The 18117-nt window shown below is 43.8% G+C and overlaps 1 protein-coding gene across 7 annotated transcripts in view; it reads right to left on the bottom strand.

The window, feature by feature from the left end:
• Positions 1–4209: 4209 nt before the first annotated feature.
• LOC147701648 (leukocyte immunoglobulin-like receptor subfamily A member 6) overlaps positions 4210–18117 on the bottom strand; it is a 602586-nt gene continuing 588678 nt past the window's right edge. For all 7 annotated transcript variants that reach the window (XM_086930274.1, XM_086930269.1, XM_086930270.1 and 4 more), the window contains one exon: positions 4210–4474. Coding sequence is in view for 5 of the 7 variants with exons in the window: in XM_086930269.1 (XP_086786395.1) it covers positions 4335–4474 (140 nt within the window). In the remaining 2 variants the exon portion in view is untranslated. The remainder of the gene's footprint in view (positions 4475–18117) is intronic.

Raw genomic sequence — 18117 nt, 5'->3', positions numbered from 1 at the left:
CGGTCAGTGTCAGTAGCCCCCACCGCACCACCCAGCCAAAAAACTGGTATAAAATCCACCAGAGCGGGGGCCGGCGCCACCTGATTCTTCCCTTTTCTTTTCAGTTTACCACCTTTAAAAAGTCTAGGACTCTGGTTAGGGCCTCGCTTTTATGGAATAGTCTTCATCTAGTTCTGTGTAAAATTGACAATCAGCAAAGGTTGAGAAGAACCCTCAGAACACATCTGTTCTGCTGAGACATTTGCCCCCTCTACTTTGTGTAAGTATGAGCCCCAAGATTATTTTGCCTGAATGTTTTCACTTTAGAAGTATCAGCTCAACTCAACTAGACCCCTCTTTTCGCTCTTGCTAGCTCAATCCTGTGTGTGTGTGTCTCTCTCTCTAATCTGCAAACACAGCATTCATTAACACATTAAACACCGACCTTATTAGTCTACAGAGCGTATTTTTGGGTAGAGCCTAGTGGCAGCGCGTATTTGCTACTCGCTCTGCCAGGCATGCTGTACTAGAGTATGCATTGGAAGCCCCCGCCCACTCTCTGCCCACATTTTTCATTGGCTTGTGTCATAGTCCTTCATCAATGCTGGCTTCTGATTGGTTAATAGGCCTGTTAGTCCATCCTTGGTACCGCCTCATCTTCATTTGTAACCACCCATGGCAACTGGCCCTTCTGTTGCGACACGGTATGTCTTATTTAGTCTGCAAGCACTATTTTGTTTGATACGTTTTTCCTACTGCAGATACAACATGCTTTTCTTAAATTCAGCGTGCCATGCGCACGTTCACTTTTTAACCAGACCCAGACAATGGGGGATCCTTGCTTGAAGTTAAATTGGTCTTGCATTTACAAGAGTTTGAGCTATTGCCACAATAGCATAAACTCTCGGAGTCGGACGAAGTGCAGAGTGTTTTACAGAAAGGCAGATACTTTTACGAAAATCACGTGTCATTTCGGCCTGTTGTTAACTGGAATGTTTTTACAGAGAAGTGGTGGCCTGGTGCGTAAGTTGCTGGTTATGGAACAAAGAGCCCCGGTTGTCCGACTTCCATTTTGGACAGATTGTGCAGTATTGCATATGTCACTTGGTTTACCTATGGCTCGTTCTCCTCACATGTCAGCCAAACCTTGGAGCAAAATAGGCAGAACACAGACAATGAACACTTTATTAAAACACTGGACTTTTTTATTTAATTAACGTGTGTGACATCCTCCCTGGGTAGCTCTAAGATCAGTCAGTGGAGCTCACACGAGCTCTGAGCCTGGTGATCTTTCTGGTGAGAGAGATAGCACTGCTGTCTCCAGAGTGAGCATGTGAGCCCTGCCAGCTCCTGGCAGCTGCTTATCCTGCCTAGGTATCTCTAACATCAATCACTGGTGCACACACGAGCCATGAGCCCGCTTTTACAAAACAAAAAAAAACATTTGTTTGTCAACTTGACAAATAGATGCTTTTTTCTGTCAAAGCGTTGCTTGCCGCGGTTTAACTTTAAAGTCGGCCATGCCTCTTTCTTTAGGTGTGGATTGTATAAAGAAAGGGGCGGGGTCTCCTTAAGTGTAAAAGAGCCACTACGGCACAATAAAACACAAAAATAATTGCAATGCACTGGGTCTCGCATTTGAAAGAGTTTAACCTCTTCCGTGCGTCGGATTGCCCCCGCCGCCTGATGTCACAGTGGGCTTTGCGTCAGGCGGCTGTAGCCCGTCCAATTTACGCAGGTGTAGAATTCGCCTGCACAGTGGGGAAATGTGTGCCACATCGAAGCGGTTAAGCTGTTGTATTGCCAATAGCACAGACTCTTATAAATGTGAGACCTATTGCATTGCAAATGCTTGTTCTAGCTGTATATAAATACCCTCTGAATATTCCCATTTGAAATGTATTAGTGTTAACTCATAAAGGCATTTAAAAGTAGGTAAAAGGGTGCTACAAATACTACTTTACATACTTTAACATGCCTTTGTGAATAAGCCTCTAAATCTCTGTAGAGACAGAACTGTAGCTGATGCCCTTCTATCCCTTGCTGGAAAAGTGAACACTGGGACAACCAGGCATTCCTACTGCAATATCCAAAAATGGTTTCTTTTGCGTAATTCTGAGTCATTTATTGATACTTTTAACAACATCTGCATTTTACAGGGTTTAACATATTTGGGGCCAGATGTAGGTAGGCAAATACCGGTCGGTAACGGCCGAAAGTCGGTAATTTCGGCCGTTACCGACCGGTATTTGGAAAATGAGATGTATGTGGGCATTTTACTGATTCGGTAATTTACCAAATCGGTATTTTAAGGAATCGGTAAATTACCGATTCCTTAAAATACCGAATCGGTAAATTACCGATTTTGCTATGTAGGGAGCACTCAAATGAGTGCTTTTCCCCTTTTAGGATTCGTTATTTACCACCAACTACAAGTTGGTGGTAAATAATGAAAACCTTGAAAAAAGCATTTTTTTTGCTTTTCCAACAGTGCCATGTTGCAGACATACATGCCCTTAGGGCATGTATGTCTGCAACATGTGCACCCATACACAATTGAGGGGTGCAACAGGGTGTCAAAGTGACACCCTGCCACCCTTCAATGTTTCCCCCTTTTACCGAATCGGTAAATACAGATTCGGTAATTGCCATTTATTCCTATGGGCCTGGAGGCCCATAGGAATGAATGCCAATTACTGAATCGGTATTTACTGATTCGGTAATTACCAAAACTTACCGATTCAGTAATTCTTTTGATAAAATTACCTACATCCCATTTGCCCGTTCTTAAATACCGAATCGGTATGATTCGGTATTTAAGAATCAGTAATCTGGGATTACCTACATCGGGCCCTTGGTCTTTCATTGTTATTCTTTTTTTTCTCTTTCGTTATAGTTGTGAACAGGGCCGTACTGTGAACCACAACCGGCCCTGGCAAAGTGCTCGGCTGGCCCCCATGCCCTCCCCACTCGGGGGTGGGGGGGGGTTGGGGGTGCCGCCGAGCTCTTTGCCATGGCTGGTTTTCTGCCGATTTTGTTACAGGGACGATTTTGCAACCGGCCTTGGTTGTGAATCATTTATTATTCATTGGGAGAAGGTAATAATTCCGGCTTCCACCCCTTGGGTGAAAGAAAGGATTCCTACTCTTACATCATGCCACAATTGTTACAATTTGTATTTAATATTATTACTATCATTCCAGGTTGCAAGCACAATTCATTTTTGTTCTGAAGTCCCTTTTTTAAGTTGCTTTATTCAAATAATTACTCATAAAAGCAAGACATACACAATATGTTAAAATAGAATTAAACTTACAGTCAATTACAATGACAGTGCACTATTGAATCCGTAAAATACACTCAATTAAAAAGTTTCTCACAGTGTTTGTTGAATGATTAAAAAGAGATTAATACATAATTAAAAAATAGCAAGTTTATAAAAACATTAATAGTCTGAAAAAGAATAATATCAAATTCATGGAGACAGATTTAACAGACAGAGAATAGTTAATTAACTAGCAGTCTCTGTCTGGTTACAAGAACATTAATGGTCTAAAAAGCAATAGTAACAAATTTGTGGAGACAGATTTTACAGACAGAGAATAGTTAATTAACTAGCAGTCTCTGTCTGATCGCCAATGCCCAACCAGTATATTTTGCTGTGGCTATTAATATCCATGTAAGTGGGCTTGAACATATAATACGCAGGGCAACCGAACTACAGGTGGTCCCAAGGTTCCTACACATAGGTGCTAGCCAAACACGCCTTGGAGCACAGTAAGCCTTACAAGAAAACAGAAAGTGACCAAGTGTTTTCTTCCCCATTCCACAGGCTGGGCAGATGTCACACCCCCCTGTACCCCATTTAGCTGTCAAAGATCTTATGGGGAGGGCTCCAGCTCTGAGTTGGAATAGGAGCTTTCTGTCACCCGGCTTTGAAATAATATTTGTTCTGAAGAAGTCCCTTTTTTAAGTTGCAAAATAGTAGTTAAACACTTGCTATAATATCATTGATTATTGTGCGGTATATTCATTGCTATTCTTATAAATAATTTAATTTGGACGCACATACTCACCGAAAGTTGTTAAATGTATCTATGAATGACTGCTGTCCCATGCAGTAATGGATGTAAAGATTTAAATGAAATATCTGCCACAATATCTTGTTATTTGCATTTTTTTCCTACTCTCCATCGAATCACAAATAAATACAATGTCCTAAAAAATAAACATGCTTTAATTCTGTTTTATTCTTTCTAAAACAGGCACAGAGTTCTTCAGTGAACAAAAAGAAACATATGAAGGCGTTATGGTCTGCTACATAAGCCAAAGAGGCATTTAATGTACATTTGTCATTAGTCATTTTGATAATGTTTATTCCTGGTTCTCTTTCCATCCCTCTTGCTGCTGTAACAGTGCTCAGCGACGATGACCGTAAGAAGGAGAAGGACCACTCCAGCCAGCACAATTTGGACAATGGATCCTTGGGTTAAATCTGTCCCAAAAAAACCAGGAATTAATATTTCATAACATTAAGTTTCCTATTCAGAGATATGAAAGTTTTGTGGTTATCCAAATAATAATATTAATATAACATGTTGGCAATGGAGACAGTAGATGCTTGCGTCTCTATAACATTAATGAAGTATGGGTGCGATAACGCAGGTTGGTAATAAGTATAAGCCAGCTATATATTCTCTGGTATATATGTGTTCATCTGAGCTACTGTATGTTCTGAGCTGCACTTGCTGCATCCCTGATACTTCTGAGTGGTTCTACTGTTTGGTCGTTCAAATTGTTGTGTGAATGACTGAGTATTCCTTTCCATTTGAAACATTAATCTATCCATTACTTATTTGTTATGGCTTAAGATATTATTTGTTTATCTTATGCTTGTAACACTGTGAATGTATTTAGAGCTTGTAGATTCCGGGGGGTTCTATGCTCTGGCAGGTGAACTGCAGCTGAAGCCTGTCTAGGAGGCATTGGCGTTGCTGGAGAAGATTCGTAATAAACCTTCATATTTACCTTCAGCTCTTGTTGTGAGGCATCCACTTTACACTGTTCCTTTCTGCTGGTGGTTCCTCTCTATTTTCCAATTTTGACAATATTTAGGGGTTTTGGATTCATAAGGTTCCCCCAAACCACAGATCAATTGCTTTCTATGGACGGTCTTGGCATGCACTGAGACCTACACAAGCCCAAAACAGTCTGCCATTTCTGCAGTCTCAGGTGATTGGCCACTCTGCACCCTTTGGTCAAGGTCCAGCCTGGTGGCACCATTATCTAAGTTTTGGGGTTCTGCAGGTTTCACCCAGGTGTAATATCCACTAGCCTCTACATGTAAATTAAGCCCCATGACAATAAATAGTGATGACTCAAAACATCAATGGGAATTGATTTTACAATCATGATCATGAATGTCAGAATGAGTGTGAAATGATGAATGATCATGGCTATTATTGGTGAACCTTTTGTTAGTGTGGATAACCACAAACTCTTGTTGATGAGGAGTGCAAAATGGAGGATTGCTGCTAGCAGGATGGTAACAACAAAGCCAGCTCTTTCCCAGCGTCCTCTGTTATCTCATCTCTCTTTATCACTGGGTCCTAACTCAGGGGAATACTCATGATCTTGCATCAGAACGGGTGCCTGGAGATTGTACCAGGAGCAGTCTAGGCACCAATCCCAGTAGTGTATTCTGGCAGCATGGCAATGCCTGCTCTTCTCCTAAATCCCACTGAGGAGGGAATCTCTGCCCCAGTGTGAGTGGTTGGTGTTTCATATCAAATTATGAATGGGTAACAGTGAATTACAAGCATATTTTTCACCTAGAGGTTTCTTAGTGACATCAAATAGACAACTAGAGCAAATATGAGTTGTTTATGATGTCACTCAGAACCACGAGGAGAAAAACATGTCCGTAATTCACCTTTTACCCATCTATAATTATCTGTTCAGTATGGCTCCCAAAGTCATTTGCCCTTGCTACAACTGCTGCACAGTGGCAGATGATTAATGGGGGAGCCAGACATAACTAACCCTGGGTGTAGTACTATGCTACGCTCGGGGAGCGTGCGTGGTTTACACTACCACGCGCTATGCGAATTGCATGTAGCACTGTGCAAAAACGTGTAGTGTAGCAGGCATTTTTCGCTTGCTCGCGGTTCTCAACGTCAAGTTGGCGACCGCGAGCGAGCAAAATCAACATCCCGGCGAGACTTTTTCCTCGTTTGCGATCAGCAACATTAAGTTGCCGATCGCGAGCGTCGAAAATAAACCTCCCGGCGAGATTCTCAACGCGGGGAGGTAAGGTTTCTCATTGCAAGTGGTCGCATATGCGCGCGACCGCTCGCGATGAGAAACTATCAGTCCGCGTTGAGAAAGCTGCCGCTCAAGTACAAATCTACTTGAGTGCCAGAAAACGGCCACTTGCACTGTGCAAGATGCCATGCCGTTTGCAATGATTGCACAGTGCGGACAAGCATCCGGCACTGTGCAATCATTGCGAACAGCATTTTCCCTATCGCACTACCCAGTTTGCGTAGTGTGAAGTACACTTCGCGTAGGTACGCGTAGCTCTACTACACAAACTACGCCCAGGGTTAGACTTAATGTGGGTTCAGTTATGTATACCTGTCCCACAGGTTAAAAGAAAGCTAACTCCCATACTTCATCAACCTCCACCACCTTCCCTGACTTCCTTCCCCCTTCTGCCGCTGTGCTTTCTGCCTCAAAGCAAACAAGCAGTGCTGTGCTGACAGGCTCTCAGTGAGGGCTGTAAGCTTGACCTGCCTGGAAGGCCTTCATGATATCACAATAGTGGGTAACCAATTTTGTTATCAACAGTTGCTGTATCATAGCAGTGGGTTACAGATTCAGAAAATGAAATAAAGTATAAAAGCTCTCTATGAGAGCCATGCATAACAAAGATTTAGCTGTGCACTGACCCTGATTTGCAGTGGATAATGTCAAACAGTGGATGTAAGCAAGAGTTCTAGCCCGGCTTATTGAAGACAACGAGATTCACAGCTCTGTGTAGAACGTACTGTGGTCATTCCAGAACATGGAACTGTGTGGTGCTCATTTCCTCAATAATTGAACTACACCCAAAACCCTGCTTAAGCTTGGCTGACCTACCTTGCTACTGCTTGCCTCTCCTGTCTGGAGTCCACCAGACAGCCTGTAGTGTCCAGAGACATGGACAAAGTATTAAACACAAACAAACACCTGGGTCTAAACTGTTAAGAAAAAGAGCTGTTCAATGTAGCATAGCTCAAGTGGAGTATTCCTTTTAAAGGATGATTTCCCTCACCCACCTTAGGTGGCATGCTTCAACATGAAGAACCTCCTCTCACCATAATGCCTAGTCATGGTGCAGGCAACAACCCCATTACTAGAGGGAGGGGCACAGCTGATTTTTTTTAAAGTATAGGACATTGCTCTGTTTGTGTGTCTCTGGGTCAGGATGAATATAAGCAAAACACAGCAGGATCTATTAAACCTGTTAAGGTGTATCATCAAGGTAGGTCAATGTGTTCCTGCTTGTTACCCTTCACAGAGGTGTCTCTGTATTCTGCTCAGAAAAAGCTCAACCAAATATGTACAAGGTGAAATAATACAAAACCAGCCAGTGGTCCTATATGAATCCAAGGAAGGGATCCACTGGCGGTCACCCTTATCATCGGGCATAGTGCTTTAACTCAGACCCTGGCATGGAGCTCAGGGTACTCTCTATCGTAAGAATCCTGAGATTCAGCCACTTCCATTGCCGACCTCTGAAAAAACATCTGCTGTGGTCCTCTCTCTAGTGAAGGGGTTGTAGCCCACAGAGTGACTAGGGATTACGGTGCGAGGAGGTTCCCAATGATGAAGCACACTACCTATGGTGGGTGAGGAAAAATGTTCCTTTAATAGGACATTGGGAGCCCTGATAGGGGCCCCCAAAGAATCTTTCTGACAGGCTTTCCATGTCAAAAGCCCAGAATGGAAAGCCAGTTGGAAACTGCCATCGTTATTCCGACAGCGGAAAAGACGTCGCATAGGAATTATGTGCTGTTCTGACTGGCCGATGGGCCCGTCGGAAGCCAGCCGGAATGACTAGCTGGTTAAAATTCTGACTACCTGGATTTCAATTAAGGGGTCGGAATTGATACCATTGACATCAGTCAGAAAACCACTGACCAATCATCAAAATCAGGCCCTAAGTGTCTCCTTGATTTAAAATATTTACAAAAAAACGTAAAATGCAGACGTTTTGGTAGAGAACTCATCATTAGTACAAGGGGGCATTGGATAAACAAACACCCACTGTCCCTTTGGAAATGATAGTGTACAGTGCTTGCTATCACGTGAGTTACAAAAAACGCGCCCATTAATTTGAAACCACGCATGCATAAGACTCCATGGTGTCAAATGTCTTCAATTAAACAAAAGACCTAACAAAGTGCTTGGATAATTCCATAAAATCCCTCAGGGGGTGTCTCAACTCATAAAAAACATTCTTGGCCCAAGTCAATATTTTTTAGCAATCAATTCTGGTTTGGCAAATAAACAGGCCTACCAAGTTCAACAACGAGGATTTCATGTAATTTAACACTCAAATTTTAAAAAAGGCATCCACCCTCAAACAATCTCTAATCATATCTCTAATAATTTCTCTATTGAAATGGGTAGTTGGTTTAACCCCTTCCGTGCTCGTGACGGAACCACTCCATCACCAGCCACAGACGCGATGTGCTGGTGATGGAGTGGTTCCATCACGGCGCAGCCGCCCCGACCACGCTGCAGGGATTCCTCACCTGCGCGGCAGTTTAATTGAGCGGGTGGGGCCATGACGGAACCACTCTGTCACAAGCGCAGCGCGCCCGTGGCTCGTGACGGAGTGGTTCCGTCACGAGCATGGCGGCACCGCGCGACCCCCATCCTCCCCAGCACTGCTGCGGAATTACCGCCGCAGCCAAGGGGTTAAAGCAGGTTAAAGGCTCTATTAACCGGGGGCTAATTTAATAACGTGTTAAGTAGGGCAGACTTGGGTCCTAATTTGTATGTTGATGGAGAGGGAACTCCGTCAGGTTATCTTCCAGTCAAGCAACTTTAAGTGAGTGATAGATGCAGAGGTTTTCCACATTGCTTTTTCAATAATATTTAACCCAGGTGTTACTGTGCCTCACCTATGGTTTGGTTAAGTAGAGGCTTAGAAATGGTGGGACAACACAGAGCCATTGTAGGTATGCCTGACTTTGTCTGTCTTTCCAGCTTCCTGTCTCCATCCCCCTCCCCCACTCACCTTCCATGCTCCAAGTAACTTTTAGTTGTTTTATTTATGCTATGGTAACTGATGTAATTCTGTACAAGTGTTTTGTTGTAAAGCTCTCTGATACCTCTGGGTCTAGCCAACTATGCAAATAAATAAACACGGGCTTAAGCAAAGCAGGTGCCTTCTAGCGTCACTTTTAGGAACTTGTGTTGTACAAGTGCTGTGCCTTGTCAGCCTGTGTAACACAGGAATTAATGTATGCAAGGTAGTTTTCCACGCAAAATCCAACAGAACGTAAAGGCACTGGGATTTACTGATATATCACTGCGTGACACATCATCAAGCAGTGTAACACAACAATGTAAATGCGTCAGAATGCTAAGCATGGCCAATGCAAGAGTGCACAACGATGCAAGGGCATCAGTATTAAAAGATCTCTAACGCAACACTCTCTGGCACGCAAACCTACTCTTTGGAGGTGGGTATTTTGTAACTGGAAGTTGGTGCAAGACAACAACAGTGACAGCAAAGGAGGAAGGAGTGCATATTCAGACAAATGATCTCCCTTGTCGATATCAATGAGGAGGAGGTGATCTTGAAATAGAGACTAAAGAAGAAGAGCATCCTGAAGTTGCTGGTTAGATTTCTTCAAGTCTACAACCAGCATTATGAATGATCAATGCCATCCCACCACATGTGAAACTGATGGCAGTTCTGCACATTATTTGTTCTTGGTATTTCCAGAAGACCTCTGCAATGTTGGCTGGAGTGTCTCAGAGTGCCTTTTCCACATTTGTGCTATCTGTGTTGGATGCCATCATCAAGCTCACGCCACAGTACCTGCTGTTTCCCAAAATCAGCCTTCAACAAGTAGACACCAATGAAGGATTTTATGACATAGCAGGATTTCCTCATGTTCTTGGTGCAACTCATTGCACCCATGTGCAGTTGGTGCTACCAGCAGTTACTACACATATTTTCTGCATTTGGGAAGATAACTATTTAACCACATGACTGCTGGCCATTTTCCCCCCCTGTGCTGGAAAATGCCATTTTGCTGTTTCGATGACGAGCTCAGCTCGTCATCAGCACACGACACCCGTGGGGGATGACTCGTCATCAGCATCGAAAGGGTTAATCAACGTGCAGGCAATTGTGAACTATATAGCTTAAAATTGTAAATATTGAATATTTTAATATATAACATTATTATAAAGTGAATTACATATATTTAAGTAACATTTAATTCTATATATTGAATTATATACTTATAGAAACATACACACATAAATATATGTATGCACATATTTATATAAACATATATATAATATAGCACTTTTATAAAAAGTATATTTTACATTATAATCTTTTTTTATTTACTATTAAAAAAGCTAATTTATATAAATATATATTGATATGCATATGCATATATTTGTAAGAAAAATAAACCATTCCTTTCTAGGAACCGATTAGAGAACATAGCAGGTCTGCAGGATTTCTTTTTTTCTGAACAGCATGTTCGGCAAAAGTGTCTTTATTAATTGCAAATGCGCCTGGGGCTCACATGTGGATTGATATACACGTTGCTTCACTCTCATTGGAGGAAAAACAAACTGTTGCAAATAAACGTATCTATACAAATCTTATAAAATAAACTAAAAAATAACTTCATATATATTTAAAACTCCGTGTAACAGTAGGGAAAGCGCTGGATGTCAGAGGGGTAATATTTACTTTTCCCACTTCAGTCTTTGCAACAGTCGGGAAAGCGTTGGATTACTGAGGGGTTAAATGTACTATTCCTACTCCAGTCTTTGCAACACTAAGGAAAGCGTTAGATTTCGGAGGGGTAAAATTTACTATTTCCACTGCAGTCTGTGCAACAGTAGGGAAAGCGTTGGACCCTGGAGAGGTAACATTTACTATTTCCACTCCAGTCTGTGCAACAGTAGCGAAAATGTTGGACTTCAGAGGGGTAAAATGTACTATTCTCTTTAGAGTCCTTACAACAATGGGGAAAGTGTTAATTATTTTTTTAACAAACATAACACCCTTAATATGAACTTTATTATAAATCGAAAACTATAAATAGCTAAAAATAAAAAAACACTCACCATGATTAGTAAATAAATTAATAATTAACTATCAGTTAAAAATAAATTATTTATCATTTAATTAAATGACCACACTATACCCCCAAAAGCCTACACGCCCACAAGTTCAATATAGCTAAAATAAATAAATGTAACGGAATTAAAGATCAATTAAATGTTTATTAAAAATTGAATTATGAACTACTAATTTATTATTTACTTCCCACTCTATACCCCTACAAAGCCATCTGCCACACATGAAAATTATTACCCAATGTATATACTTCTAATTCAATTAAATCAATAATAATGAATTAATGATTAATAAAATCATTACTTAGAAAAGCAACACCCTTTACCCCCTAAACCCAACAGCCCACACCTAACATACAACATATAAAATATCATTATCACACAATTTGCATATTTGTTAGTCAATTAGATCCATACTAATATAATGAAGAGAGAGCCCAAACCTTTGAGGCGGGTAATCTCAGGAACCACAGCAGCAATCACAACACCCAATACAGCGTTGGAAAGGGCAGTTGCAGCAGAAGGACATAGGCTATGCAGACGCCCATCATATACATTTAAAAGGTAAAAGAACTGTGCCAGCAAAGTAGTCCCTTGTGGGCGTGTCTGCGTTGTGCTGTGTGCGTGTGCTGGGGGCGTGACAAACGCTGGGGGGCGTGTGGTACGTTCCGCCCTTCATGCCATGTCTCATATCCTGTGCTAATCCCACCCTGCTCCCTTTAAATACCACTGCACCCCATAATCATAACCCACCCTTACTCCTTAAAATACCCCAACACCCTTAAACACTAACCCACCTTAACCCTATAAATATACCCTGTACCCCAAAACCCAAACCTATCCCTAAACCCTAAAAATACCCCTGTATCCCAAAACCTAACCCTAGCCCTGAACCCTATAAATACCCCTGTACCTCAAAACCCAAACATACCCATGACTCTTAAAAATACCCCTGTACCCCAAAACCCAAACCTAGCCCTGAACCCTAAAAATACCCCTGTACCCCAAAACCCAAACCTACCCCTGAACCCTAAAATACCCCTGTATCCCAAAACCCAAACCTAGCCCTGAACCCTAAAAATACCCCTGTACCCCAAAACCCAAACCTAGCCCTGAACCCTAAAAATACCACTGTACACCAAAACCCAAACCTAGCCCTGAACCCTTAAAATACCCCTGTACCCCAAAACCCAAACCTACAGCTGAACCCTAAAAATACCCCTGTACCCCCAAAACCCAAACCTAGCCCTGACCCCTAAAAATAACCCTGTACCCCAAAACCCAAACCTACCCCTGAACCCTAAAATACCCCTGTACCCCAAAACCCAAACCTAGCCCTGAACCCTAAAAATACCCCGGTACCCCAAAACCTAAACCTACCCCTGAACCCTAAAAATACCCTTATACCCCAAAACCTAAACCTAGCCCTGAACCCTAAAAATACCCCTGTACCCCAAAACCTATCCCTAAACCAAAAAACTACCCCTGTACCCCATAACCCAAAACTATATCTGAACCCTTAAAATACCCAAATACCCCAAAACATACACCTCAGTACCCCACAACATACACCCCTATACCCATACTTACCTTATCCAAACATTAAAACAAAACATGCTTTTACCATTCATGCAAATGTATGCGTGGTAAGAGCATATAAAATGTAATGCCATGCGTTATAATGGCATTGCGGAGTGATGGTACTTTCGTAATGAAAGTATGCGGAGTGATGGTATGCGGAAAGAAAGTTGTGGAATAATGGGTGTTTACCTTCCCCCGGTAAGTACATTGGTGGCACGGCGGCCCACATCTCCAGCAACATACTCATATTTTTTCACCACCCATTAGAAAAATGCACAGGTCTCTCTCATTGATGTCCAGCACGACATACACTTTTAGACACACCTCCCGCCACAAGATCTAGAATTGCGAACTTTAGAGCTGGGGACCTACGTTCGAATCTCGGCATCAGTCAACATCCTGTGAATCCAGGCAAATCGCGTTGTCTCCCCGTGCCTACCACAAATGTATGTGTTCTTCTGTAATGTAAATTGTGCTCATGCCATGTTGTCGAGTTTGCGCTATATAATATTGCAAGGAAAAATAAAGTAGGGAAACTCGAGTTCACACACTACTGAACGCGCACTCTTAAGTGCATCAGCAGTGCACTGTGAATCGGAGCGTTTCACAGGCCTGTCACAGATAAGAAATGCAATCTAAACGAAATCCTACAAAACAATATAATACTGGCCGGCAGCAATTCATACCCGGACAACGTCGGGACGGGCCTCTAGTAATTAATAAAAACATTAATGATTATTGTTAAATAATGTTATGTTATGTTATGTTATGTTATGTCAGGCGCGCAACACCCATTGGGCTCACCGGGCTTCAGCCCCCCCCGTCGCCTCCTCTGCCCGGGCTAAGATTACACGCACTGAAATGGTGCAAGATAGCATCCGATCGGAGAATGATTTTTTAAATGCTTTCTGAGAGGCCCAGCAGCCCGAGCCAGCCAGCCTCTGCTTCAGTGAGTGACCTCCTGCCCCCACCTCTTGTTTTCCTTTACGGTGGCGCCGCGAGGTGAAATCCTTGCCTGAAGGCAGGGATTTCACTTAAGCACTTGATCGCTTGTGAGCATGGGGTGTGAAGTGCACAGCAGGGGGAAAGGGCTGGCCAGTTAAGGTGATGCTTTTCCTTTGTAAAGGAATTTCTGCTGGCGTCATAGCCCATGGGGTGCTGTCTGTGCACTTGTATAGATGTGTATTTCATACAAGTGCGCAGACAGCAACCCCTGGGCTATGACGCCAGCAGGAATTAATTTACAAAGGAAAAGCTTCACCTGCACTGGCCATCCCTTTCCCCCTGTTGTCAGGCAGCAGTTTTTTGTGTAAGTTCCAGTAACTTTAATGCATTTTTCAGCACAGCATTACATACTGCCTGCATATCTAGGGGCCATATGTATCAAGCCATTTAGCATTCGCAAAGGCCGAAATTCTGTGAATTTCGGCCTTTGCGAATGCTAAATACCTAAATGGTATGTATCAAACATTTTTGCATCAAAATAAGGAATCGCAAAAATTGCTATTCCTTATTTTGCGATTGCACTTAAGGAATCGCAAATTTTGCGATTCCTTAAATGCAATGTATCAATAATGCTTTTTTCAAACAAACCAAAGGTGCCATATGACGCCCATACATGCCCTTAGGGTATGTATGTGCGCCATATGCCCCCAAATGTCTTTTTCAGGGGTGCAGCAGGGTGTTCTTGAGACACCCCTGCACCCTTGAAAAAATTCCTAATTTGCGATTAGCTAATTGCTAATCGCAAATTGCCCCTTCATTCCTATGGGCCTCCTGGCCCATAGAAATTAATGGGTAATTTGCAATTAGCAATTTGCTAATCGCAAATTAGGAATGGTAAGGAATCGCTATATAAAAGCGATTTTGTTCATACATACCATTTTGCATTTCCAAAATAGCGATTCCATAAAAAATTCGCTATTTTGGAAATGCAAATTGGTTTGATGATACATATGGCCCAAATTGAGAATGTCTTCCCATTCATTCCTATAGGCCTCTAGGCCCATAGGAATGAATGGAGAGGGTTTCCGTAATTGTGAATTGCACTTTGCGATTCACAATTATGGAATATGTAGGATTCACAATTTTTTTTGCAAATCCTACATACATCTCGTTTTGCCATTCTCAAATAACGATTCTCTAAAATTTGCTATTTGAGAATAGCAAAACCAAACTTTCATACATATGCCCCTTGGTTACTGTGAATGTTGTTTTTGACTTACATACATAGAAACGTCAAAGAGGACAGTCCCCTCCAAATATGCAAATGTAGTGTAAGTTTGTAGTGTTCATTTTTTTTTGGGGTGCTAGTGGGTAATTTTAGAGTTCAGGGTGGGTGTGGGTTTTAGGGTGCCAGGGAGTAATTTTATGGTTCAGGGTGGGTTACGGGTGGGTTACGGATTGGCGTGCCAGGGGGTAATTTTAGGGTTCTGAGCGGGTATGTGTTTTGGTGTGCCAGGGGTAATTTTAGGGTTCAGGGCAGGTGTGAGTTTTGGGGTGTCAGGGGGCAATTTTAGGGTTCAGGGTGGGTATGGGTTATGGGGTGCCAGGGGGGAATTTATGGTTCAGGGTGGGTATGGGTTATGGGGTGCCGGGGGGAATTTATGGTTCAGCATGGGTATGGGTTTTGGGGTGCCAGGGGTAATTTTAGGGTTTAGGGCAGGTGTGGGTTTTGGGATGTCAGGGGGCTATTTTAGGGTTCAGGGTGGGTATGGGGTGCCAGGGGACATTTTAGGGTTCAGCGTGGGTATGTGTTCTGGTGTGCAAGGGGTAATTTTAGGGTTCAGGGCAGGTGTGGGTTTTGGGATGTCAGGGGGCTATTTTAGGGTTTAGGGTGGGTATGGGGTGCCAGGGGACATTTTAGGGTTCAGCGTGGGTATGTGTTTTGGTGTGCCAGGGGTAATTTTAGGGTTCAGGGCAGGTGTGGGTTTTGGGGTGTCAGGGGGAAATTTATGGTTCAGGGTGGGTATAGGTTATGGGGTGCCGGGGGGAATTTATGGTTCAGCATGGGTATGGGTTTTGGGGTGCCAGGGGTAATTTTAAGGTTTAGGGCAGGTGTGGGTTTTGGGACGTCAGGGGGCTATTTTAGGGTTCAGGGTGGGTATGGGGTGCCAGGGGACATTTTAGGGTTTAGCGTGGGTATGTGTTTTGGTGTGAAAGGGGTAATTTTAGGGTCCAGGGCAGGTGTGGGTTTTGGGGTGTCAGGGGGCAATTTTAGGGTTCAGGGTGGGTATAGGTTATGGGGTGCCAGCGGGGAATTTATGGTTCAGGGTGGGTATGGGTTTTGGTGTGCCAGGGGTAATTTTAGGGTTCATGGGTATGGGGTTTGGGGTGCCAGGGGTAATTGTAAGGTTCAGGGTGGGTGTGGGTTTTGAGGTGCCATGGGATTAATTTTAGGGTTCAGCGTGGGTATGTGTTTTATAGTGCCAGGGGTAATTTTAGGGTTTAGGGCAGGTGTGGGTTTGGGATGTCAGGGGCTATTTTAGGGTTCATGGTGGGTATGGGTTATGGGGTGCCAGATGGGAATTTATGGTTCAGCATGGGTATGGGTTTTGGGGTGCCTGGGGTAATTTTAAGGTTCAGGGTGGGTTTGGATTTTGGGGGGCAAGAGGGAATTTATGGTTCAGCATGGGTATGGTTTCTGGGGTGCCAGAGGTAATTTAAGGTTCAGGGCGGGTATGGGTTTTGGGGCTCCAGGGGGGTGATTTTAGAGTTCAGGGTGGTATTGGGTTTTGGGGTGCCAGGGGGTAATTTTAGGGTGTGGGGTGGGTATGGGTTTTGGGGTGCCAGGGGTAATTTTAGGGTTCAGGGCAGGTGTGAGTTTTGGGGTGTCAGGGGGCAATTTTAGGGTTCAGGGTGGGTATGGGTTATGGGGTGCCAGGGGGGAATTTATGGTTCAGGGTGGGTATGGGTTATGGGGTGCCGGGGGGAATTTATGGTTCAGCATGGGTATGGGTTTTGGGGTGCCAGGGGTAATTTTAGGGTTTAGGGCAGGTGTGGGTTTTGGGATGTCAGGGGGCTATTTTAGGGTTCAGGGTGGGTATGGGGTGCCAGGGGACATTTTAGGGTTCAGCGTGGGTATGTGTTCTGGTGTGCAAGGGGTAATTTTAGGGTTCAGGGCAGGTGTGGGTTTTGGGATGTCAGGGGGCTATTTTAGGGTTTAGGGTGGGTATGGGGTGCCAGGGGACATTTTAGGGTTCAGCGTGGGTATGTGTTTTGGTGTGCCAGGGGTAATTTTAGGGTTCAGGGCAGGTGTGGGTTTTGGGGTGTCAGGGGGAAATTTATGGTTCAGGGTGGGTATAGGTTATGGGGTGCCGGGGGGAATTTATGGTTCAGCATGGGTATGGGTTTTGGGGTGCCAGGGGTAATTTTAAGGTTTAGGGCAGGTGTGGGTTTTGGGACGTCAGGGGGCTATTTTAGGGTTCAGGGTGGGTATGGGGTGCCAGGGGACATTTTAGGGTTCAGCGTGGGTATGTGTTTTGGTGTGAAAGGGGTAATTTTAGGGTCCAGGGCAGGTGTGGGTTTTGGGGTGTCAGGGGGCAATTTTAGGGTTCAGGGTGGGTATAGGTTATGGGGTGCCAGCGGGGAATTTATGGTTCAGGGTGGGTATGGGTTTTGGTGTGCCAGGGGTAATTTTAGGGTTCATGGGTATGGGGTTTGGGGTGCCAGGGGTAATTGTAAGGTTCAGGGTGGGTGTGGGTTTTGAGGTGCCATGGGATTAATTTTAGGGTTCAGCGTGGGTATGTGTTTTATAGTGCCAGGGGTAATTTTAGGGTTTAGGGCAGGTGTGGGTTTGGGATGTCAGGGGCTATTTTAGGGTTCATGGTGGGTATGGGTTATGGGGTGCCAGATGGGAATTTATGGTTCAGCATGGGTATGGGTTTTGGGGTGCCTGGGGTAATTTTAAGGTTCAGGGTGGGTTTGGATTTTGGGGGGCAAGAGGGAATTTATGGTTCAGCATGGGTATGGTTTCTGGGGTGCCAGAGGTAATTTAAGGTTCAGGGCGGGTATGGGTTTTGGGGCTCCAGGGGGGTGATTTTAGAGTTCAGGGTGGTATTGGGTTTTGGGGTGCCAGGGGGTAATTTTAGGGTGTGGGGTGGGTATGGGTTTTGGGGTGCCGGGGAGGGATAATTTTAGGGATAGGATGGGTATGGGTTTTGGGGTGCCAGG

This window comes from Lissotriton vulgaris, chromosome 7 (genome assembly GCF_964263255.1).
Source record: "Lissotriton vulgaris chromosome 7, aLisVul1.2, whole genome shotgun sequence".
Classification (NCBI taxonomy): domain Eukaryota; kingdom Metazoa; phylum Chordata; class Amphibia; order Caudata; family Salamandridae; genus Lissotriton; species Lissotriton vulgaris.
Note: the sequence above shows the minus strand (reverse complement) of the source record. Positions and strands in the feature narration are given on the sequence as shown.